Source organism: Scleropages formosus, chromosome 11 (genome assembly GCF_900964775.1).
Source record: "Scleropages formosus chromosome 11, fSclFor1.1, whole genome shotgun sequence".
In the NCBI taxonomy this organism is placed as follows: Eukaryota; Metazoa; Chordata; class Actinopteri; order Osteoglossiformes; family Osteoglossidae; genus Scleropages; species Scleropages formosus.
In genome coordinates, this window is record NC_041816.1 from 6,601,997 (window position 1) to 6,626,177 (window position 24,181).

Genomic DNA, 24,181 nt, shown 5'->3' on the forward strand with positions numbered 1-24,181 from the left:
TATAAGTTCATTCATACAAGGTGCCTCTTAACACACGCAAACACACACAGGTTTCCTGCCCTCCAAACATGGTACTGTGCTACAGTATGCTGATCAAAGGGTGAGGGGCAGCGACCCCATCAGGCATAGAACCGCAACCCCAGTGCCTCACAGAAGTGCCACTGCTCTTTCCCCAGGAGCTCGTAGGAGTGCAGACAATGTTGTGACAGCTTCAGTCCAGCTCCCGGGTCACGGCGGCAGGCCCTCACCCATGTCACTGCTGGCCCCTGGCTTCCTCTTGGAGATATGGTTAAGTGACACGTAGGACAGCAGAGAGCTAAAAAAGTTAAAAGGGGGAAACACCTCTCGACATGTAAAAAATGAGACACACCTGCCTGCATTCCTTCAGGTGCTTCATCTACTCCAGGGCAGCAGGGGGCACAGCGGTTATAGCAGTCAGTTGCAATCGAGGGTCCCGGTTTTGAATCCCATTCCAGCTGTAGTAGTTAAGTAAGGCACTCACCTTGAATTGATGTAGTAAAAATTACCCTGCTGTATTAAATGGTAAATCGGTGTGGGTTAATGTTCACACCTAATACAGCATGTCGACTTGGCCACAGGAGTCAGATGAATAAACATACGCACTTCTTCATGACCTGGCAATGCGTCCCAGTAGTCCTGAAGGAAGAGGTGCTCCATGCTGGAACTTCACCACTACAGTGCCTCTCCTGATTACTGAGGTGCTGCCAATGGAAGGGCCTTGTTTCCACGGTGACCAGTACTTATGGGCATGAAAACAGCAGACCTGAACGCGGACCCATCTCCGTCAAGTAAGCCTGTCGCTGGCAGCGCTAATCAGAACAAACCATCTTTATTCATTCCATCACATCGCAGAGAGAAGATGACTAGAGACATCCTTTGAGATGACGCCACTGCCACCTTCATCATTACTATTAATTGTCAACATCGGCACTGTCAGTGTAAAATAAAAACTGGACAATTTCTCACTTTCATCAGACTGGTCACAAACACGGTAAAATCAGTGTGAGGATGACGATTAGCTGGAACACCAGGGGGCACTCAGCTTTCAGAGGGCTGAACGCGGCTCTTAACGTCCATCAGCAGAATTGCCTTTCCTTTTCAACGTCTTCGGTCCGTTTTCTCCTGATCCGGAAGCCGAGCAATGCCGGGACCTTCTGACTCCGTGGGGGGGGGGGGCTCAACCCGCTAACAGGAAGTGACATGTTGCTGCAGGGATCTAGCTGGGGAAGAACTGCTTTAGCAGGTCCTTCTTGTTGACCTTTCCCATCTGGTTCCTGGGCATCTCGTTCACTAGGACCAAACCGGTGGGGATCATGTAGGACGTCATGCGCTCTCTGGAAAACACAGCACACACACAGTTGGAATGCTTCCATCTCACTCCCTCTCTCACACACACACACACACACACCAACACAGAGAGCAGTGACAGATTGCCCAGAGCCATCTCAGTGAAGGGGGACATGTGTCTTCTGCCACTGTCTGTGTTGGGGGCCAAGTGGATGTGAGTGACATTTAAAAACAGTAACTCCAGAGCTGTGCCTTCCGGCCTTTTTGTCTCCTCATCCCCCTTTCCGTCCATTCCTCCTCCCTCCCAGAAGCACTGAACACTTTTTACTATACGTGTTTCAAACATGAATGCAGCGCCCAAAGAGATAATCCACCAACAAAAGCATTTTGTCTATCGTGTACAACACTGACTGTGGTTATTTGGCCTCCAAACATTAGGCGGCAGAATTTCAAGAAGTGTTCGCTTCTTAAGCGCACCTGGCCCAGGTTTTCAGTTCCTCCAGTGAGAGGCTCTTCCCTTTCTTCAGCTGCACCACAGCTGTCACCCTCTGGCCCCACGTGGCATCCCGGGTTCCAATGACGGCCACATCTACAGAAACAAGGTAGATGGAGACCTCAGCATTTTGACTCCTTTTCTCAGGTCAAGAGCGACAACAGCTGGCTGCACACAGGTTTACCAGAGTGGGTCGTGAACTAGCAGCACATGGGTCTCCTGAGTTGTTTACCTGTAATGTCAGGGTGGGCCAGCAGATGTCGCTCGACTTCGAGAGCACTGATCTTGTAGCCGCCACTCTTGATGATGTCCACTGAGGTCCGGCCCATGATCCAGTACACCCCATCCCTGTAGACAGCCGTGTCCCCTGCAGAAGTACCATGTTTACTACATTTTTCTGCAAACCTGTTCAACACACCTGGATAAGGTGCATAATCCCAATGTGACATCAAGGAGGAGGTTCCCTGGTCCTTCAGCGAGTGGTGTGACCTAAAGCTAGGTAGACCTCACCAACATGGCAAGGCTTGATCTGCTACTTTCTGACGTTCACTTTGTGACACCAGAGTCCATGTGAGCTATACACACTGCAGTACTGTTCAGAGTGTGTCATCCAACAGCTACATCATCAAGGGAAACACAGAAGAAAAATCTGCCCAAGATGTCTGTGGGAAAACATGTGAACACAACAAACCAGTACAAATTAGGAGCCCAACCAGCACTGGTGACCACCACACCTGAATGTCTCAGCTACTCCATCATCGCTCCTTTGCCTCCCTCCCCTCATCCATCCAACCATTGTCCTTCCATTAATCCAGATATCCATCCATCCATCATCCATCCATCCATTGATCCATCCATCTATTTGTTGCCCATGTAGTCCCTCATCCATGCCTCCCCCAGTCCTTTCATCTATTCATCTGGCCAACCATCAACCATCCATCCCTCTATCCATCCATTTATCCCTTCATCTATGCATTCCCCCATCCATCTATTCAACCATGGTCCATCCATCTCCTCACCCACTCATCCTTCCATTCATCTATCCCGTCATCTATTCATCCATCCAACCATCATCCATCCATCAAACAATTATCCTTCCATCCCTCCTTTTCTCCATCCACCTCTGCATCTATCTACCCATCCCTAAATCCATCCATTCATCACCCATCCATCCCATCATCTACCATCTTCTTTTCTCCTCCTGGCCCTCCTCTCCTCTTCCTTGGAGTCTCTCTCTCTCTCTCTCTCTCTCTCTCTCTCTCTCTCTCTACACAGCATCAATGGAGCGCCCATCTGCTCCCATACATCACGCACTTCATTTCAGTTTATTAGCTGGGATAAATCATAAATATTTCATTATACATCACGGGCGGCTGTCGCAGCAGCGGCACAATTCATCACGGCTGCCCTCTCCCGCGGCTCTGCGCCGGGCCAATAAGCTTTCCAGTCTATTAAACAAGATTGATACAGTGTGTAAATTTAGATATTGGGAATTTCTTCACAGAGCGCTGTTCCACGCTGATAGGCCAAGGTAATGGGGGGGCGGGGGGGGTCGCCCTGATAAAGTGGAAAGGTGTTAACAACACTAATAGTGTATTTACAGTTAGTCCTTTTTAAAGAAGCTGAATGCAGGGAATAATTTAGTCACAGCCAGGCACCTTGGAATGGCGCTGTTCTCCTCGGGTAAATGGGGGCGTGAACAGGATCAGGTCTCGCTGCAGCTCAGATAAGCGCAGTGGCCACTGGGGCGGAATATGCACGAGCCGCCTTCAACGCATTCTGAAATACTGACCAGCAGAGCACTGAGAACATAAAGCACCACGTCCTGCATTTCGCACACACAGGAGGGTCTTCACTTTCCTGTGGCAGGGGGTGCAGAGGTTAAAGCCATCTGGGATAGATGGTAGGACAGTGGTTAAAGATACTGCCTTTGGACCTAAAGGTTGCAGGTTTGATTCCCACTGTCTGCTGTAGTAGCCCTGAGCAGAGTAAGGTACTTACCCTAACAATTGCAGCAGTAAAATTACCCAACTCCATAAATGGGTAAATAACTGTAAGTAGCTTAACATTGTATGTTCCTTTGAAGAAAAACATCAGCTAAGTGAATAAATGTAATGTAAAGTCATCACCTTGCAACTGGAGGACATGACTTTGAATCCCACCTCCAGCACACAGGCAGTTACAGAATTACAAACTGCAGCACAGCCAATATCACATACACAAAAATACTGACAGATGTTTAACATTGTTGAAAAACATTTTATAAGCATCAGAAAAACTTCATTTGAATTAAAAAAAAAAAAAAAAAATTTAATTGCAATTTAATGCAATTAAAACATTACCTACTATGGCAGCCAAAGCGTAGTGGTTAGTGGCATTGCCTTTAGACTCAAAGGACCCAGGTCTGAAAAAATCACCTTGTGCTGTGGTACCCTTAATCAAGGTACTTACCCTGAGCTAAAATTTTACCCTTTAAAAATTGCCTAGTTGTAGAAGTGGGTAAACCAGTGCAAGTAAGTAACTCAGTGCCCAAACCTAACATTGCAAGTTCCTTTGGAGAAAAGTTAGTTATTCATTCATTTACAGTGGGGGGGGGGGGGGTGATGGCACAGTGGGTTTGGCTGGGTCCCGCTCCCTGGTGGGTCTGGGGTGCGAGACCCACTTGGGGTGCCTTGCGGCGGACTGGCGTCCCATCCTGGGTGTGTCCCCTCCCCCTCCAGCCTTGCGCCCCGTGTTGCTGAGTTAGGCTCTGGCTCACCGAGACCCCACTTGGGACAAGCGGCTTCAGACAGTATGCGTGTGTGTCATTTACAGTATGTAACACTCTTGTGCAAAGTGAATTTCAATATCAAGCTGTTTAAAGTTTTTACTGTATCAGTTCATGGGAAGTAAGTAAAGGGTACTACAGCAGGAGGTGGGATTGAAACCAAGGTCCTTCCAGTGTAAGATGGCAGCTCTAACCACTATGCCACGTGCTGCTCAAATTATTCCCTATTATTAATATTATTATTATAGTAATAACCAGTACATGCTGATTACAGAAGCACAGGACTTGCATAAAGGCTCAAAGAAGTCATCACATGGCTCGCTTTGTGGCAACAGGAAGGCCGTGGAAGCGGTGGTCTGCACGGCCTCATGGGAAGACATGGGGCTGTGGAGGCCGCAGTGCATGTCGAACCGCAGGAGAGGGAAGGGCCTGCACTGAGGGAGCGGCGGCGGGAGACACGGGTGAGCGGCTTCCTTAATTAAAGCGATAAGAAGTGCGCACACAGGCTGCCTTTGGGCATTAGGGAAAAACAACAACGTGAAGCAATTAAAGGGAAGCGGGCAGCGCAACCAGGGAGAGCTGCTGGACCCTCTTCAGACCAAACATGGCTACTTAACCAGTCATCGCTGCGCTGCCCCACCCCGGCTCCCCTGCATTAGCACCAGGGGAGGGGGTGTTATGATGATAAATGCCTGTCTAGGCAGCACTTTAGCGCTAGTGAAGGGCAGGTGTGTCACACTGCTAATGTAGAGTAGATGAGCAGGATGCGTGTGAGACCAATGCCATGCAGAGCTTTTAAAAACACACACTGGAAAAAACAATTGTCTGCTGCAAAGTTATGGTGGTCTAGAGTCTGTCCTGGAAGCACAGAGTGTGAGGCAAAGTACGCCCAGTCCATCAAAGGGTAATCACACACACACACACACACACACACACACACACACACACACACACACACACACACACACACACACACATTATGGACAATTTGGAGTCGTCAATCTACCTAAAACACGTCTTTGGACTGTCGGGGAAAATCAGAGCACCTGGAATAAACTCACGTGAACATGGGGAGAACATGCAAATTCCACACAGACCGTTTGAAACCCACATCCAAACACGCAGCTCAGGAGCCGTGAGGCAACAGTTCTGCCCACTCTGCCACCAACAGTCAAACTGAAACAAACGGAAACTCCAAAAAATGCACCACTATTTATGACCAAAGGGTCCCACATTAAAAGTCTTGATATGTTTTTATGGGGAGGGGAGGGGCATGTTGCACAACAGGGCAACCTGTCGATGCCACAAGCAGCGGATGCGTTGCTTTTTGACCTTGGTTATCATCCTCCACTGTGAACTGGAGGTGGCTGTGACCTCATGCCATGGTGGTCCCCATTCACAACAACGGCGCCCTGACCCACCTTCCACCAGGCCATTGCCAACCGCAGAGCTTCTCTCCTCAATTAGCTGCGCCTGCTAATAACTGATCACATTTAAAAAATAACAGAAACAAACAAAGCTCACACAGAAACATGAATATTAATGCGTACATTAAAACGCAGACAGTTAAATGGAACTTCTAATGAGGATGAATAACTGAAGAAATCAGAACTCTGCAATCCATCATCTCCGACTTGTGTCGAGGGTCCCTTCTCTGTAATCAGGATAATAAATAAAAGCACTCTGCACTTGGGTGGCTAATCTAATTTGTTTAATGTTGATGCGAGGGAAACTGAAAAATGCATCGTCTGCTAATCAAATTCGCCGAATACTGCAGTAAGTTCCCCCACGTCTGATGCTCTCCAGGAAGTAGGTTCACTGCAGTGACTAGGGCTTCAGGAGCTCTGGATGGAGAGGGATCGATCCAGAGAATCTACGCACCTGCAAATCCCCTGGATGAGCACCAGTCACTTTAAGATGATCCAAACTGGTGGTCTTTCTGGCGCTCTCATTCACCTCTCAGATCATTTAGCAGAACAAAAACATTTTTCCTGCTGAGAGTCCCAAAACTCCACAGAAATACTTTCTCTTTCCTAAATAAGACAGAAAAAGTAGTACAGAGGAAGTCGAGTAGGTCGGCAGAGCTACTTGGACAAGTGGGTATTTTTATGAGAACGATAGCAGCAGATAAGAGCAGCAGCAGCAGCACCTCCTGCCGGTCACCACGATGGTCCAACCACAGAAAGGTCTGTCAGAGGGAGTCTGGCTTCAATCCCACTGTTGGGCAGTACAGTGAGCCGCCCTTCAGATGCCATTCCCTGGGTGTGAGGAGACACACTCACTGCTGAGGGCTCAACAGCCAGGATCAGGTCCCACATGGCAGTCATGTGACCATCAGGTGAAAGTGTGGGACACAGTGTGGTAGGAAGGAAGTGAATTCAGACAGACTCAGATGGTCAGTTTGCAAGGTGTCAAATATGAATGGGGTGGGATTGAGCTGAGTAGAAGAGTGGTCTGAAATACCCCTGACATTATTATTACTACTATTAAATTAATCATTTGGTAATTATTTATGAATAATAATAATCGTTTTCAAGGTGACAGCTCTAACCACTATGCCACCTGCTGCCTAATTATGGCCACTGAGCCCAGGGAGTAAGTACACGGGATCTGACCCTTCCATGGACTGGAAGGCAAGATGGGTAGAACCAGTAAAGCTATCTGCACACTCTCTCAGTGAAACACACACACACAAAATCAGATCTAATTTGTTGCCGTGTTCTTTTGCAGACTCAAGCAGAGCACAGTGCTGGATGGGGGTTTGAGATGGGACGGTGCTACAGAAAGGCTAGTTAGCCTTGATCGCCACCCCCCCTGCCCACATCCAGCTGCCTTTATTTATGAGTACAGAGGTAAATTCACAGTCCCAAACCTGTGCTTAGAGAGGCACTGCCACTTTTTACCATGTCTCTATTATTCATAAGTATGTTCATGCAGCACTTGGAAAACTGCTAATGCATTTTTATTGTTTTTTTTGGAAAAAATACATAATCCATTCCAGGAAAGTCACAGCAATGCTGCTGGAGCAGCGGAGAACAGCTGAACCCCACAGCCACTTTCCTGCAGCAAGCTGGAAAAAAACAATAGCCTTGTTTACACTCCCAATACTTTGCAGGCTGCAGTGGCACAAGTGGAGCCCTTATTAGCATTAACGACACACACACACACACACACACACACACACACACACACACACACACACACGCAAAGGCATGCAGACACACAGACAAGCAGTTGAGAACTTGCAAAAATTGATTGGCAGGCGAAGAGGAGACCATCAATCCTGCAGGTCATACATGTAGATATGCTGGATGCTGGCAGTAACAGGAGTCATAGACCAACGGCAGATGATGTAATCGTAGTGAACATGTCTCACAAAAATCTCCACACCTCCTGTGCTGCGCCCTCTGCTCTTACTGGTACCTTGTCAGTGGTCTGGGACACTCTAGTAAATGGTGTGACAGTTAAGAAAGTGGAGTTGTTAATCATAAGAATATCTTCAGAGAAAAGTTATTATTTATTCATCCAACCCTTTTCTCCAAAGGGACTTACAGCTTGAGGTTTGTAAACTAAGCTACTTAGTGATTCACCCATTGATGAATTTAGGCAATTTTTACTGTACTGGTTCAGAGCAAATACTTTAATCAGGGGTCCTACAGCAGGACTGGGTTTGAACCCATCACCTTCCGATGCAAGTTGACAGCATAAACTAGTATATCACCTGCTCTGCATTTGAATTTGAAATTAACTGACCCCTCAACCTGAACAGAGACAACAAAGGAAGGTGCATGCAAGGAAAACCACCTTAAAAATATGTTAATAGTTAATAATAATGCTACATGATGCAGGTTAGCAGAACTATGCTGGGATCCTTCTGGAGTTCAGCCAGAAGTGTGTGTCTTTGCACTTTCTGCTGAATAGCGGTGTTCACACCAACAACCTGACCGGGGGGTGAGGAGGTGACGGACAGTGAGTCAGCGACCTGCAGGTGACGACAGGTTTGAGGGCTATCGCGTGACAGCAGTCACACAACCATGGCAGATGGACACAGGCTAGCCCGGCACCGCTTGGGAATGTCACCTTCAGGACGCTAAAACTGTGATACACTACACCCTGGCATGGCTAGTACACACAGTGCCCACAAACCTGAGCCTCAACTCTTCCCAGAAATGCAGCAGAGGAGCCAAACTCATCCAGGTAAACACATAAATGCTGTCTGGTATTAAGCAAAGCAATGCATTGGGCCAAGAGGTACATTTTTCCAAGGGAGATCATACTGATCACAGGCATCACCCAGTTATTATTTTTATGTATGTGATTAACCTTCGTTTAACGTATGCCTTTGTCCCATAATAATCTACCCATTCCTGCGGATAGGTATTCTTACTCTATCAATTCCAGGCAGGTACCTTGCTTAAGGGTACTACAGTAGAAAGGTGACTTGAACCTGTAACCTTAAGACTGCCAGGCAACAGGCCTAACCATTACACTAATTAATGCCCCAGATTTAAACAGCATCACTTATTAAAACTTGAATAGTCAGTAACTTCTGCATAAAATGAATAAAGCAACAACTAAACACTGATGATCCCACATACAACACCTGCAGGGGCTACACACAGATGAGAATTACACACTGCAGTATGCCCGATGATTTGGTCTGGTGATCAGTGTCTTTTACCACGTGTACAATATCACTCCTGGAACATGCCCTTTTTATGTGACAAAGCAACTTTATATTGTAAGCCATTTACAGTGATCGACTTATTTATATAGCTGGGCAAGTACGTTGATCAAGGGTACTGTAGCAGGAGGTGGGATTTGAACCAAGGCCCTTTGAGTTGAAGACAACTAACCACCACTCCAGCTGGTCCTCACAACCTGAACGAATGGTAAAAGTACTTTGGGTCAAAAACGTTGAACATTTACCTGACCCTATAAACAGGAAGAGGTAGAAGAGAAGAAAAACATGCAGCCATAACTTCTCTATTTCAGTAGTTTGTTTAGTGCTCCCACCCATTTTACCACACCACACGCACACTGACCTAAGATCAGGGGTAAAAGGTTTAACTCATGTCAACAATAAACAATGCCAATTTTCATCAGAACCCACATCAGACTGGATGAAGCAGACATAATAAATCTTTGAGGTGACCAAGGATTAGTGGAACCATGCAGCTGATGATGGTGAAGGTTAGGACTTACGGGTATAAGCCGGTCATAAATCAACTTAATGTTGGTGAGTAAAGAGTGGAATGTTCAGGAAGGACTATGAGGAGGCAGATGAGTGAGGCAGTGGCTTGGGGTCCTCCCTCGCTGGACCCATCAGCATGTGTCTCCAATGGAGTGCATGTTCTACGATCCCAACTGGCCCCCCATGAAGCTGATTAAAACCACCTAGCACCACAGTCTCGGTTGCTCCTCTCACTTTCTGTCCTGTTCCTTCTCACAATCCCCTTCTACCCCACCCTCTCCTTTTCCAGCTGCTGCTAAGGGCTGAAAAAGTACGATCTCTCCTGGGACTGACCTTACAACTTTCAAAGAGTCTGTGTCCTTAACTGCCCCACAGCTGTCCCACAGCTTTCTTCATTCTCCATGACCATGACTAACTGTAAACGAGGTAGAGTCAAAACTGGGACTGGACTTGCTGCAAACTAGTTTTTAACTGCAATTCCAACTTGTCCAACTGTGTGATGTACAAGTCGGTAGTTTGTACAGTCCACTTTGGACAAATACATCTTGCATAACTTTGAGGTATGCTTCACTGTTAGTATCTTGATGAAGGATTGCCCAGCTAGATGTGGCCCTGATGGAATGGCATTCCCATGTTAGTCATGCTACTCAAGACTGCCATGGACCTGGCAAAGACCACCAGCAAAGTGGCTCCAGACCATCACACTATGATTGCCGTGCTGAACTGTGAGAACCACCACAGGCACAACTTATGTGCTTACCATCTCTGTGTCTTATACTTGGCAGCTGGACCCAAATATTTTCACATTTTGATTCACCAGTCCATAACACCAACTTCCATTTCTCAGATGCCCATGGTCTGTTGTTTTTTGGCCCAGGCAGGTCTGATTTCAACCAGATATACTCCAAATTTTGGCTGGGAGTCCAACCAATTTCAATAACCACTTATCCTAAGCAGAGTTGTGGTGATCCAGAGCCTATCCTGGAATCACAGAGTGGAAGGCTGGGGGGGGTACACCCTGGAAGGGATGCCAGTCCATCACAGGGTAGCCACACACACACACTCCCACTCTATGGGAAGTTTTAGAATCACCAACTCACTTGAACAATGTCTTTGGACAGTGGGAAGAAACCAGAGCACCCAGAGGAAACCCACGTAAACACGGGGAGAAGATGAAAACTCCACACAGACTAAGCAGGGATTGAACCCATACTCTGTCACACCACCCAGGTGCTGTGAGGCAGCAGCGCTACTTGCTGTGTCACTGTGCCACCCATTTTGACAGGCAGAGTACAAGAAAAACTCCACTAAATCAGTAAAGCCTTTGTGAGACCTGGAGATATGAAAGGAGGAAACGCTATACCTGTTTTGAACCAGCCATCAGCAGTGAAGGCTTCTTTTGTCTCTTGGGGTCGGTTCCAGTACTCCTTGAATACACAGGGTCCTCGGACCAGCAGCTCACCCTCCTTACCCTCCATGCCAGGCCGCACCTACAAATCACGAGCAGCCAATCAGCAAACAGGGTCGGCATCCCTCATTCACATCATCACGGGGATAAAACCTAATGGAAAAGTCAACATTTTTGGGGGAAAAAGAAACAGAAAGACATAAAAAAACGAAGAAAGATGAATATGGGCAGCTAGAGCCTGAGGGCTTTGTGCATCCAGAATCAGTACCTGTGTCTTCCTGCAGGTGCCCTCAGCGATAGTGGTGTTGGAGGAGGCAGTCATGGCGATGCGTACCTCCACACCAGGAAGGGGGTTTCCCACTGCACCTGAGATGACAGCAATGCCCTTTTTAATTTTTTCATACTTTGGGGGTTGTCATCATGGTGAGGTCACAGATGCGACTTTTGCCATCAACCGCAATGTCTCCAGGCCACTGAGAGCTCAGCGTGACCCAGAAGGACATGGCAGGATGAGATCTTTGCCATTGCCCAAGGGTTTTAAGTGAATCGAGATATGCTGTAGATTCCAATGTGAAAAGAGACTGAGAATGAAAACAAGTGCTGTTTAAGACAAAGCAAAGCGAAGACTAGGGGCGCAATGCAGCAATCGCACGGCGTCATGCCACAGGCCGCACCGGTGGCTTCTTGGGAATTAAGAGCTCTAAGTGATGTTAATCTTGCCCGGTGAACAAGCTACGGAGGCTGCAATTCACAACCCGACTGGGATTTCAAGTCATTCAGCACAAGCAACCGCAACAGTCTAAAAATAACAGTTGAGACGATACTCTGTTAGCAGCGAGCCTCCGTAGAGATCATCTCTAAAAAAACAATTCCTCTACAACATCTACGCCAGAGGTGAAATTAAAAAACAAATAAGTGCTGGAACAGCAGCACTGTGGCTATAGCAAAAATGCATCATACTGGTGTGTGTGGGTGTGTATTTGTGTTATGGGGAGGTGTAGAGAGCTGGGGGTCGACCAGCGGAATGCAGCTGGGCCCCGTGACGACAATCCACTCACAGAGACAATGGGTCCCCCGGCCGCAGGGACGGCTGCTAACAAGGCCTCGCCGCATGCCCATCTGAACTCCTAATTAAGGGAGCGGCGGGTGCATTGGCGACGTCTAACAAGCTCAGCCAGGCACAGTGCAGCGGACCTCATGAATAATTGACGACCCCATTCGGTGTGCAATCTGCCCCATAGAGGTCTGGGGCTGGGGGTTAGCCTGGTCCCAAGTCACTTGCACGACTGCCCTGACACAGAGAGGGGGGCACAGAGGTGGGTCAGCCAACCAGATCAGAAAAAGATATATGTATTTGCTCATACCCAAAAAAGGGTTGAAACAAATCCGCATTTCTGGTATGCATCTTTTTTGCTTGGATTAACAAATCAAAACCAGTCCCCCTCTTAAAAAATGTTTTTTTAAAAAGTAGTGTGTGATTTTAATGACTATTTGATGATGGGGAGGAACAGCTGCTGTGGGGTCGCTGTGTGTGCTCCAGCTCTGTGCTCGTATCGATTGGTGTTAACCTACTTACAAGGCAACGCCATGCGCCCCTGAAGATTAAAAATAAACTTTTTTTTCTCCTCCTGATGCACTGCAATGAAACAACTGGGCAAATTAACTGTTGTTTTGACAGCACTGTGGGCTCGACTTGTCAAGTTTGTCACTTTGAAGCATCTACAACCCTTCCTGGTGTCCCACCCCTGAGAGAAACAACCATCACTGGAGCTTGAAATAGCTCTTCGCTGTCGGCAAATAACAGTTCCAAAAACCCAGGATACTCGAGAGAACCACAGGAATGGTGTGAGTAATGCTAACAGTGTAGAACCCATTTTTTGGCCTTCCCAGTCCTCCAGTATCCCACAAACCATCAGTTAAGGTCTTCATGAATGTCACATCAGGTAAATCTTTTGTGTCCAATGCACTTGGGTTCTGTAGGGCAGAGATGATATGAAAAATAAAGACCAGGTGTGATTAGACAAACACACAAGGTGCAGCGAGAGTTACGACAGGTGACTGAGGGAGGGAGGGAGGGAGAGTGGAGACAGGTGCTTCACAGGTACTCTGGTCACACTGTCCAGGCTGGTACACTGGCTCCTCATTTAATCATCGGTCAAATGACATGTTTTCAAAGACATTAATATTTTCCACTTTATTTCTTTTTAAATGCATTGTTTCACTAATCGGCTTTCTAAAATGCTGCTGTCAGCACAGTGAATGTGTTTCCTCTCTGCAGGTGAACTGTGTTTACCTACAGAGAGGACAGATGCCAGTAAAGAACACCCAGAGAAAATATGAGCGTGGGACTGCCTTCATTTAACTCACTTCCACAGTGTTTCCAGCTCCTGCCTGGTGTAGGCAAGTGCTGGTGTGATCAGTGCTCACATTTTTATGGAATGAATCGACAATCTGCACTAAACTGGGTTTTTGGAAACCACCTATTTGAAGTCCTTTTAGTTTAACTCTCAATATGGCTTAATTTATAAAATATTGAAACAGAACATCTTAGAATTTTTACTTATTATACCTATATCTGAAATTTTGACAGAATGTAAGCTGTGAGTAAATAGAGGCATGTCTGTATTATTAGTCTTATTTATTGTGAATTAGTAGTATAAGTGACTTTGGAATTATCAACAAAATGAATTATGAAAAGACTGCTACTTCCAGTTGTGTTGGTAAGATGAAGAGCTGGCATACTCTACAGATTTAGTGCTAAACACACAGTTGTCGATGAGACACAAAGGATGCGCAGCTGGTGAGATTCGGTACCTGGCACACGGGGTCCATACAGCGGGTTGGACAGGGCCATGCCAATCTCCGTCATGCCGTAACGCTCCAGCAGGGTGTGTCCCGTGATCTCCTCCCATCGCTGAAGGGTGGGGAGGGGCAAGGCAGCCGAACCAGACACCATGAGCCTGAACACAGGGCATGGGGCACATGTCTCAGTCTCATGGTCATCACTAGGACATCCCCAGATGTCAGTGGCGCCACCTGGGTTTTGCCTTCCTGTCATACTCACTACTGATTTTTGTATGACATACACACCTCTCTGTGTTAAATGCTCCCTCTACCAGGCATTATGTCACATGTGGTTAAAGGACTCGACTAAAGATAAATGTATAACGTAAATAAATGCATTTCTTTATTTAGCAGATGGTTTTCTCCAAAGCGACTTCCAACGAACTCTATGTAGTGTTAACAGCCCACACACCTTATGCACCAAGGTGACTTACACTGCTAGATACACTACTTACACTGGGTCACTCATCCATACATCAGTGGAACACACTCTGTCACTCACACACTATGGGGGAACCTGAACAGCATGTCTTCGGGCTGTGGGAAGAAACCAGAGCACCTGGAGGAAACCTACTGACACAGAGAGAACCTGCAAACTCCACACAGACTGAGTGGGGATCGAATCCATGTCCTCTCACACCAACCAGGCGCTGTGAGAGCAGCGCTACTCGCTGTGCCCCTGTGCCGCCCATAATAAATCTCACTCATTGTATAAAACCGTTGTTTGAAAACACAGTAAAATAACAACAAAAGTTTTATAAGGAAGGCTCACTCACTGTTACTACTGTAGATTAGTGCAGTGAGATACACTCTGCGGCAGTAATGGCATGAACTCCAGACAGCACACAGTCTGACCACAAGCCCACTGTCACACTGAGGACCTGCTTCTCTAATGCCCTTGTAATGCTTTCGCTGTGGTGTATTTGTCTTACACTATTGTTTGCACCCCCACCCAACTCTGTACCCAGGACTTGCGCAGTTCGTAATGCCTATTTTCCCATCATTACTTGCATTTACTGTAAACACCAACATATTTTCTTATTCACCTACTCATTACAGTGCTGTTATTTATATACCTATATTACCAACACCCAGTTTTACACCAGCTGCTAACTGACTGCCACTCGGCTATTCTGTGTTGGTTTGTGATGCTATGGAGAGGTAATAAGTGAAGTTTGCACACTAAGCTAGTTAGTGATTTACCCATTTATACAGTGGGATCATTTTTTACTGGAGAAACTTGGGATCAAGATGACTTCAGCAGGAGGTGGGATTCAAACCTGGGTGCTTTGAGTGAGTATTGTCAAAGTCCTGCCATCCATCCTGTAAAATCACTGCCATGTCTCCGAAGGCAGCACAAAGCAGTGCTGTTTATGTGTTTTCCAAACAAGTTACCAATTATAACATCAATGGCTCTAAACAGATGGTTTTCCCGACCCTCCCGCATGTGCAACTCTGTTGCTCCTAAGAGGATCTCGCCAGAGAAATCTTTTCTCCAACTAACTTCTTATTAAAGCCGAATGGAACGACACATATTTGAAAAACCAAGCACTCAGAGCTCTACTGCCGCGCTCTCCAGTATATCATAAAGCCTGAAAAACGTCAAGTTCAGCTCAGCATTTGACAAGCGAGGGTGTACCGAATCTTCTCCTGGCAGACGGCTCTCACAAAGTCCTGCACGTGGGGCTTGGTGAACTGCTTCTCGTAGTACTCGATGAGCTTGGAGTAGACAGTGGGCACAGCCATAAACACGTTCACCCGGGAGGTCTCACCGCTCAGCAGGTACTCCCACACCTGAGTGCCAGAGTGGTGGAAAAAGAATGAGAGGAGACAGACATGAGCCATAGAAACTGCACTGCACAATGTGTCATAGTTAGCAACTGTCATAATTATTAACATTCATTTACATTTATCATTTGGCAGATGCTTTGTTCCAAAGTGACATACAATTCAGAGTAAAGACATCGATAGACAGAAGGCTTAGATACAAACACGACTATGAAAGTGCAGCTCTGTTGTCTGATACCACTTTTCTCCTAGTACATATACACTAATGTACACTAATGGAAGATGTTCAGGAGAGAAATGGGCCTGATAGAAAAGGGTCTTGAAATGCTTTTTGAATGTTGAGAGGGATTCAACAGTTCTGAGGGACAGAGGAAACTCATTCCACCACATCGAGGACTAACAAATGGTCTGAGGTGGAAGAGCACAGTGTTCCTACTGGGAGGGTAGCAAGTGATCCGGGACTATTTTTCTGGTGCATCTGTTCATAGTGATGAACAACGTCAGATAATCAACTGTTCAGCGATTGACCCATTTACACAGCAGGGTAATTTTCACTCTATCAATTTAGGGTACCTTGATCAAGAATACTACAGCGGGCAGTGGTATTCAAACCCTTATACCGCAAGGTGACAGTCCTAACCACTATGCCATCTGCTGAAACGTACAAAGAAATCCACTCACCCACCCACACACACACTTTCCTGTAGGTCAAGAATAAAGAAAACACTTGGAAAACAGTGACAGGCATCAGAACTGTCAGCAGATGGTTGTTTTTACTATTGGGGGTTGAACTTGTCAAGGCCTCCGAAGGTCAGGCGCACACCCAGAACCAGGTCTACAGATGGAATTTCACCATAATAGCAGTGCTTGCGTTTTTCCTCCAGGTGCTCCGATATCACATCGACTTTCTGCAAACGCCCCAATTCACAGCGTCAAACACATGGCGCGTACACACGGCAGCCAACACAGTGGAGAATGCGGGAACACACACCCAGAGACAGGGCAGACAGATGGGCAGAGATCTGTAAACACACACAGATACTGGCGGGCACAACCACAGAGAAAGGGGGGGGGGGGGGGGGGGGGGGGCGAAGAGGATCCCTTGCGCACACACACCACACACTCATGCCTCACTGCACATCCCGCACACAGCGGCAGAAAAGCAGGAATTAACTGAAGGTGAACGGCACATTCTCCTTCACTCTGTCCCCCTGGGACAGCAGCAAAGCTACCACTACACACACACACACACACACACACACACACACACACACACACACACACAGTCTCGTCTCTCTCTCCATTTCATTATTTCCTGCTTCGCTGCATCTCTCTGCTGATCCGTCTCTCGTTCTTTGCCTCTCTCCATCACCACCTTCCCGCCCCCAGCGGTACATGCTACCTGGCATGCATCCATTTCTCATTTATTCACCTTCTCTGTGTTCCTCCCTCCACCCCCCCAAACCCTAATCCCCTCTCCCTCAGTCTCTAAAGACTCAAAGTGACTCTGCTGTTGTCAACAAGCGACAACGTTTACTGAGCGCATGGGGACAGCCGCTGGGGGCCGGCCACTTTAGCCCTGTACCCCTATGCTAAGGAGGGGGTCTGAGGACATAGACACTGCCTGCTCTCTGTGGGCGGAGCCTGTCCTTAGAATGCCCCACCAAAGCGAGTGACACGTACCCTGGTTTTCAGGGACAGCATGTAAAGAGGAGCAGTGAACAGCAGTTGAGGAGTCACTTCAATCATCTACTACCGAATTATGTATAAAAATATGACATAAAACAACATAATGGGGACAGTTGGGTATAGTGGTTAAAGCTGCTGGCTTTGGATCCAAAGGTTGCCAGTTTGAATCCCACTTCTAGCTGTATTATCCTTGAGGAAGGTACTTACCCTAAAAATTGCTCCAGTAAAATTACTCAGCTGTATAAATGGGTAAATAACTGTACCCTTAACATTGTAAGTCACTTTTGAGAAAAGAATCAGGCAAATGAATGAATAAATATATATATATATATATATATATATATAAAATGTAACAGTTTAGTTCTAAAAAAAAAAAAAAAACATTAATGCTGGGATAAAGTAGCATATACTCCCTTCTCTACATTCTAGCTGCACACACACACTGTGTTGAACGGCAAGTGTTATTTACAGTCTGTATTGCAAGCGTCCTGGGATATGTCCATCAAATGCACCGGAGCAAAGAATTTGGGATGGGAAGAAGGCAATTTATGTCCTTCAAAAGCACTGTGCTCCACCTTGTGGAGGTGGGGCTTATGCCCTAGAACCATCCTCCCGGCATCCCAGCCAGTCCTCCACCAACCCCAACATCCCCTGCTTCCCACAATAAAATAGATAAGTGCACCAACCTATTGTGTCGCTCCATCCCTGTCCCCCTTGACAACTCACCGAATGGCGCAGACCACAAGTTATCTTAAAGTCCACAAATCCCAATAGAAAGGAAGTGAGTGGATTTCAAACTGATATTTCAGTAAGGAAATATTTGCACAAAGGAATTTATAGATTTTACAAGCAGCAAGAGGGGCAGTGATTACAGCTGCCTCCTTGCACTGGAAGGACCTGGGTTCAGATCTCACTTGCTGCTACAGTACCCTTCACTGGTACGTACCCTGAACTGACACAGCAAAAACTGCCCAGCTCAATAAGTGGACAAATTATTATACAAAACAACATCATGTGCCACTTGAAAGAAAAGCACCAGCTGAAAAATAAATAAATGTACAGATGCCAGTGAAGTTCCAGAAGTGCCACCTTTAAGTTCCCCTCACAAACACACCGTTCCGCCCCACTTCTTGAAGTCACCAATCGATGGGTTTGATTCTGAAGCCCTCGGTAGGGGCAATCCATCACCAAGACACGGCAACGATGGAATGAGGTGTCCCACATGTCCAGCCCCGCCAGGCAGGGGGAGGGGCAGGCCCTGTCAGCTCGTGGTTCTGTATTGACCCGCAAGTGGGCCCAGCGGTCTGTAACGCGGCCACAATTAGCAAGACCATCTGACACATGACCGATAAGGTTGACAGTAGATCCACCACCGTGGCTCCCCTGACAACTTCATTCGTTTCGCCGGCAAGTTTCCCCCACACCCACCCCACCCTCTGTGTTAAAGCCCTTGTAAAAAATCCAGAGAGTAGAGACTTCATGCTGTTTGGTAACGACAAAGTGGTGTTACCTTGTGGGGCTGGAAGTCGGGCAGCATGCGGCATGTAGCACCCACCCAGAGCGGGCACAGGAGCTTGTTGACAATGCCGTGGACGTGGTGCAAGGGGAGCGTGTGGAGGATGACATCATCTTGGGACCAGCCCCACTCTGTGACCAGGGCCTGGACCTAAATAAGGATGACAGCACAGTGACAGTGGTGACCCCCCTCCTCACTGTTGTTCCCCCTAACTCTAAGGCTGGATCTAAAGGCCCGAACATTGAAGAGAGAAAAAAAAAAAAAAACAATTTCTCTCCAGTAGCAAAGACGCACCTGTCCACATTCATGTCCAATGACAATTTGCTCCCATTTCATTAGTCATTTTCATTATTCTGCTCTATGCTTGATAAAAGTGGCACCAGTTTTCCAGCAACCAGTCAACAGGAATAGATGAGGATTCCAACGTGACAAACCCCCCGGCACATTTACGCCCACACGGTACAAATGGTCAAGGGCGGCACAGTGATGGAGTGGGTAGCGCAGGTGCCGTACAGCTCTTGAACTGCTGATTCAGACATGGGTTTGACTTACACTCAGCCTGTGTCGAGTTTGCATGTTCTTCCCACATTCACGTGGGTTTCCAAGACCTGTGTTTCAGGTGGACTGGTGACTCTAAGGTGCCCACAGTGTGTGTGTGTGTGTGTGCGTGTGCGTGCGTGCAATTTCCCTGTAATGGACTTGCATCTCATCCAGGGTGCACCCTGCCAACAATGAAACGTGGAGGTACGGTTCACAGCAGAAAACATTCCTGAGGCCAACGGGTATCCAAAAGAAGCTTCTTTACCATGGCGTGCAGGTTTCTGTGGGAGCTCAGTACCCCCTTGGGACGGCCTGTCGTGCCACTTGTATACACAATCATGGCAGGCCTGTCCGCCCAGTCATCAATTGTTGGGCTGAGCTGCATCTCACTGGCCTTCAAAGAAGCCAGGTTGCAGGAGGCTGGCAGCTGCAGGCAGGGGAGCCCCAGCTTGTGGGCTAGGTGCCTCAGGGTATCCACATAGGAGTCCCCTGCCACCAGCAGGGAGCTCTGGGAGTCACTGATGATGTACTCCAGCTCAGCAGGCGGGTGCTTCCTGTAAAGGGGCACGGCGATACCCCCGCACATCCAGATAGCCCACTGCGCCACCACGTAGGAGGCATCATTGGCACACAGAAAGGAGACTCTCCTGCCTTGCAGGTCACCAGAGTCACAGTGGAGCTGCTGGGCGATACTCCCAGTGAGGCCCAGGCTGCTCTCATACAGGTCTCTGTAGGTGTGACTCCCGCTGGCGTCCACCACAGCCAGCTTCTCTCCAAACCCCGGCGCTCTGCTGAAGACAGGCACTACCTTGGCCAGCCTGGTTAGTCTATGGCCATTCGTAGATAAGTAGGACCTTCCCAGCAGCCTTTGCAGCGCACCCTTCCCCATCTCCCAGCGCGTCCATCCCAGACTCGCCAAGAAGAGCACAGTCCTGTTTGTAGAGTGAAGTGCTCTTCTAAACCACATTGGGTATGTTGCTGGTTCTTCTCTGGACCAGGTTCAGGACCTCCCAATCCTAGGTCTAAACACCTTCAAAACAAACAAACAAACAAACACTATAAATTACTTTCTTTTTGTTGCTGTTTGTTTAGACTGATGCTGACAAGTTATTAACTCCCATCTTCGTACTACCAAATGATGTCCGACAGACAGAGAACGTTATATCATCATAGAAAGCACTACATACTGCATTGAACTTCTCAGGGATGTACAGCAGCTAATGGTTGTCCTAAACAGATACACTTGAACATGTCAGATCTCCATGAACAACCATTTTCAGGGCCAATATGGTTATCACTCATCCATCATAAACATTGTTCTTTGCAGAATAGAAGAATGGAGTTGAACTCATAGGATGGCATCTTGGTGCCAGTAACTGAGTCTCTCATTCAGCAACACATGATCAAGTCAAGTACGGTCAGGTGTTAGGGCAGCAGGTGGCATAGTGGTTAAAGCTGTCGCCTTGAAGTATTAACGATGTTAAGAAACAGACTAAAAGCTTTACACGTGCTGGCACCACTCTGACCAGAATTTTCTTGATGTTTTGTTCTGATTTTAAGGTTACTTTTTTTTATTATAATTTCTGTTTTATTATTGCTCTCTAAATCTAGTTACTGTGAAGTGCTTTTAAAGGCACTGTGTAAGTTTGTTAGATCATTACAATCAAAGAACCCACAAGTCCTGCTCCTACTGTGCTTCCCTTGATCAAGGTACCTAACCTGTATGAGAGCGTAGTTCACGCTGCCTGTGGTTACGGATTACGGAGGTCACGTACACAGGGCTGCCGTGAGCCCCCAGCTACCCGTTACCCCTGTGCCCGTGTCCTGTACGAAATGCTCATGTTTCGTCTTTCTTCTGTCCTCATAAATACGCCGTGTCCTCATTCGAAGCACCATGTTTCGGGAATCGCTAGCTTTCTTTTAATAACTCAATCGTGTTACATCAACACGATTTGTGATCTGATCAGTGGGAAGTTGTTAGTGTCTTACAGACACTCCAGTTGTATTTCAGGAGTGTGTTGCTGTTGTTCGGAGACCCTGCCTCCCCAGCGCTGCTTTGAGTGCTGAACTGCCGTCCAATGACCTGCTGAATGGAACGTTATTACTTTTTTTGCTGAGCGGTGTTACGTGTTAACACAATTCCCCAACACCTGAACTGATACAGTAAAAAATTACCTTGCTGTATAAATGAATAAATCAGTATAAGCAGTTTACTTTGCAATGAAAACAGCCTTAGAGAAAGGTGTCAGATAAATGAATGACTGTAAATGGAGAAGAGCGGAACGGGTGTTATGTAAAGAGATAATTTATGACGACAGTGAACCCCAGACTTTGTACCAGCTATGGAGTGACACCTTAACAGATGTGAAGTTTAAAAAAAGTCATAAAGAGCAGAGTTATGTGTAGGAGAACCTCGCCTCATGGATGGTCTGTCACTAACCTCAGTAACAAAATAGCATTTTGAATCCAACCCAATTGAACTGCAGAACTCATTAACAGTTATTCATTTAGCTGACATTTTTCTCCAAAGCAACTTAGAGTTATTTACCCATTTATACAGCTGGGTATTTTTACTGGAGTAATTTAGGGTAAGTACCTTGCTCAGGGTACTACAGCTGGAGGCGGGGCTCGAACCTGCACCCTGGGGGTCCAAAGCCAAAGGCAGTGCTCTCCACAACGCAGCAGAGATATTGGATGGGCTAGATATATAATTATTTTAAATTAATGCGTTTCAATCATATTGCAGAATATTGTCTCTGTGTGGCACATGGTTTCTGTTTAGCTATCCGCCGGTATGAATTTGGTAATCCTATCCTCATTCAAATTCACACAATGAATGATTGAACTCTTCAGCGGCGAGTGAAAACTGAAGGGAAAAATATTCAAGCAAAGACACTGTATCTTGGCAGTATCGATAATAATTTCAATAATTATCCACGTGCACGAGCGCCTCCCGAGCTCTTTAAACAAAACGTCCTGTGTTCACTTCACCTGGGCAGCAGCGAAATGGTCCCCTCTGCGCAGAGCACCGTCCGACGCGACAACGGTCCGGACGGAAACTGGAACTCGAGCGCATGGAGTTCCGCTTCGGAAACGCATTGTAGGGTAGTCGCACATGACACGTGACTGGATTTATGGAATGAGAAAAAGAGAAAATATTGTCGGCTTTGTTCCCTTATCGTCCATTACAATGTTTTCTGTAATAATAGCAACATGTTTTACATTTCATGGCTCAAGATATTTGTAAATTTATTATGACACAAAGGTTAAATAATCATGTGTTCTTTGTACATATTGACTAAATGAAGGAGTCAATGCTCTTTGTAATGAAAACGAGTTTAAGGGAAATTAATAAGATATATAATGTATGTTATTTATAAAACACAGATATCTCTTTTGTACATGAATAGACCTGCCTGCCTTTATACCAGAGGAGATGATATAGGTCACCACACTGGCAGCTCTCCCAGGTTATGCAGCATTCTGAAAATATTCAGAAAAAATAATGATGAAATATGAATGAAATCGCCACATGTCTAATTGTTGTATTTAGGTAGCAGGAGCAGGAGTGTGTTTTCTGTGGAGTGTTTCCGGCTCCACGTTGAACAAGATGCCACCTGAGCGGAGACACTGACTAGCAGAGACACAAGAGAGGGGTGTCTGCAGAGGGACTACAGAGGTGGTTTATTGCCAGAACGTTCTTGCCGGGACTGTTGCATGCCAACTCGTTCTGGCACGGGCTCACAGTGCGGGCACACACAGCCACCAGCTGGCACTCGCGGTCCTCAGATAAGGATTGCTCAGACATGGCACTCGTTCAAAAAGTTTTCACGTCCCCGAACCCCCGCGTTGCAGGCGAGGATGGGATGTTCCTGCGAACCTGGCTCATTTTTTTCCTCAGAAACTCCCCTGCAGTCGAGGAATAGTATAGTCAAAGACCAGTCCCGAGGACGCGCCACGCAAGCAAGCATCTTCTGCTACAGCCTCCATCCTAACAGAGGTTTCTGCTAAAAAAGACGTTGGCATCGCAGTTGGCGCCAAAAACTGCCCTTTTTACGGTCACAACGCGATGCCATCCAAATGCGGATTCAAGGATTTGTCTTTTGTGGATTTTTGTTGCAGTATTTGAAAATTTGCCAAGCAGCATTTTCGCTCGCAACAATCTGCAGACGAACAGCGGCACCATGACAGCGGGGATTGCGTTTTCGATTGGCAGAACCAGCACCGCAACCAGTAGGGCACCTGGGGCTCCCGCCACCTGATGATGCTTGTGGACCTGCTTGGAGAATCCTGAAGGGGATGCGTGTTCAGTCGGGCCAGGCCCATCCTCGGTCTGCCAGTCGGCGGTGGGTTTGCGGAGTGCCGACGGAGCAGTACAGTGGGCATCGGTGCCGTTCCAATCAGAAAGCAGCACCCAGAAAGCATCGGAGGCAAGAGTAGAGCCTGTCCTTCTGCACAGAGACGGGGAGCCAGGAGCAGAAACCTGCCGGCATGCCAGAACATGTGTCGACTTGGCGCCAGATGAGAGCGTCTTGGCAAGAGCCCCGCTCCCCCCCTTTGCCCCGCTTGGAACACATGGCACGTCGGGCGGCATCTGGCCACGCTGACTCTCAGCAGCTGCGCTTTGTCTTCGC

The 24,181-nt window shown here is 47.1% G+C and overlaps 1 protein-coding gene across 2 annotated transcripts; it reads right to left on the reverse strand.

Annotated features, from left to right (window-relative positions):
- Nucleotides 1–855: 855 nt before the first annotated feature.
- Nucleotides 856–22,597, reverse strand: acsf3 (acyl-CoA synthetase family member 3). 2 transcript variants are annotated; one of them, XM_018752489.2, is made up of 11 exons: nucleotides 22,144–22,527; nucleotides 21,537–21,633; nucleotides 19,813–20,577; nucleotides 19,002–19,157; nucleotides 15,654–15,808; nucleotides 13,985–14,130; nucleotides 11,439–11,536; nucleotides 11,126–11,252; nucleotides 2,034–2,168; nucleotides 1,786–1,897; nucleotides 856–1,355 (listed from the first exon to the last, which is right to left on the reverse strand). In XM_018752489.2, the coding sequence occupies exons 3-11, from the start codon at nucleotides 20,512–20,514 to the stop codon at nucleotides 1,238–1,240; spliced, it is 1,749 nt and encodes a 582-aa protein (XP_018608005.2). In that variant the 5' UTR covers nucleotides 20,515–20,577; nucleotides 21,537–21,633; nucleotides 22,144–22,527; the 3' UTR covers nucleotides 856–1,237. The 2 variants fall into 2 exon arrangements, with proteins under 2 accessions (XP_018608005.2, XP_018608004.2); XM_018752488.2 differs by lacking the exons at nucleotides 21,537–21,633; nucleotides 22,144–22,527 and adding an exon at nucleotides 22,539–22,597.
- Nucleotides 22,598–24,181: the final 1,584 nt, after the last annotated feature.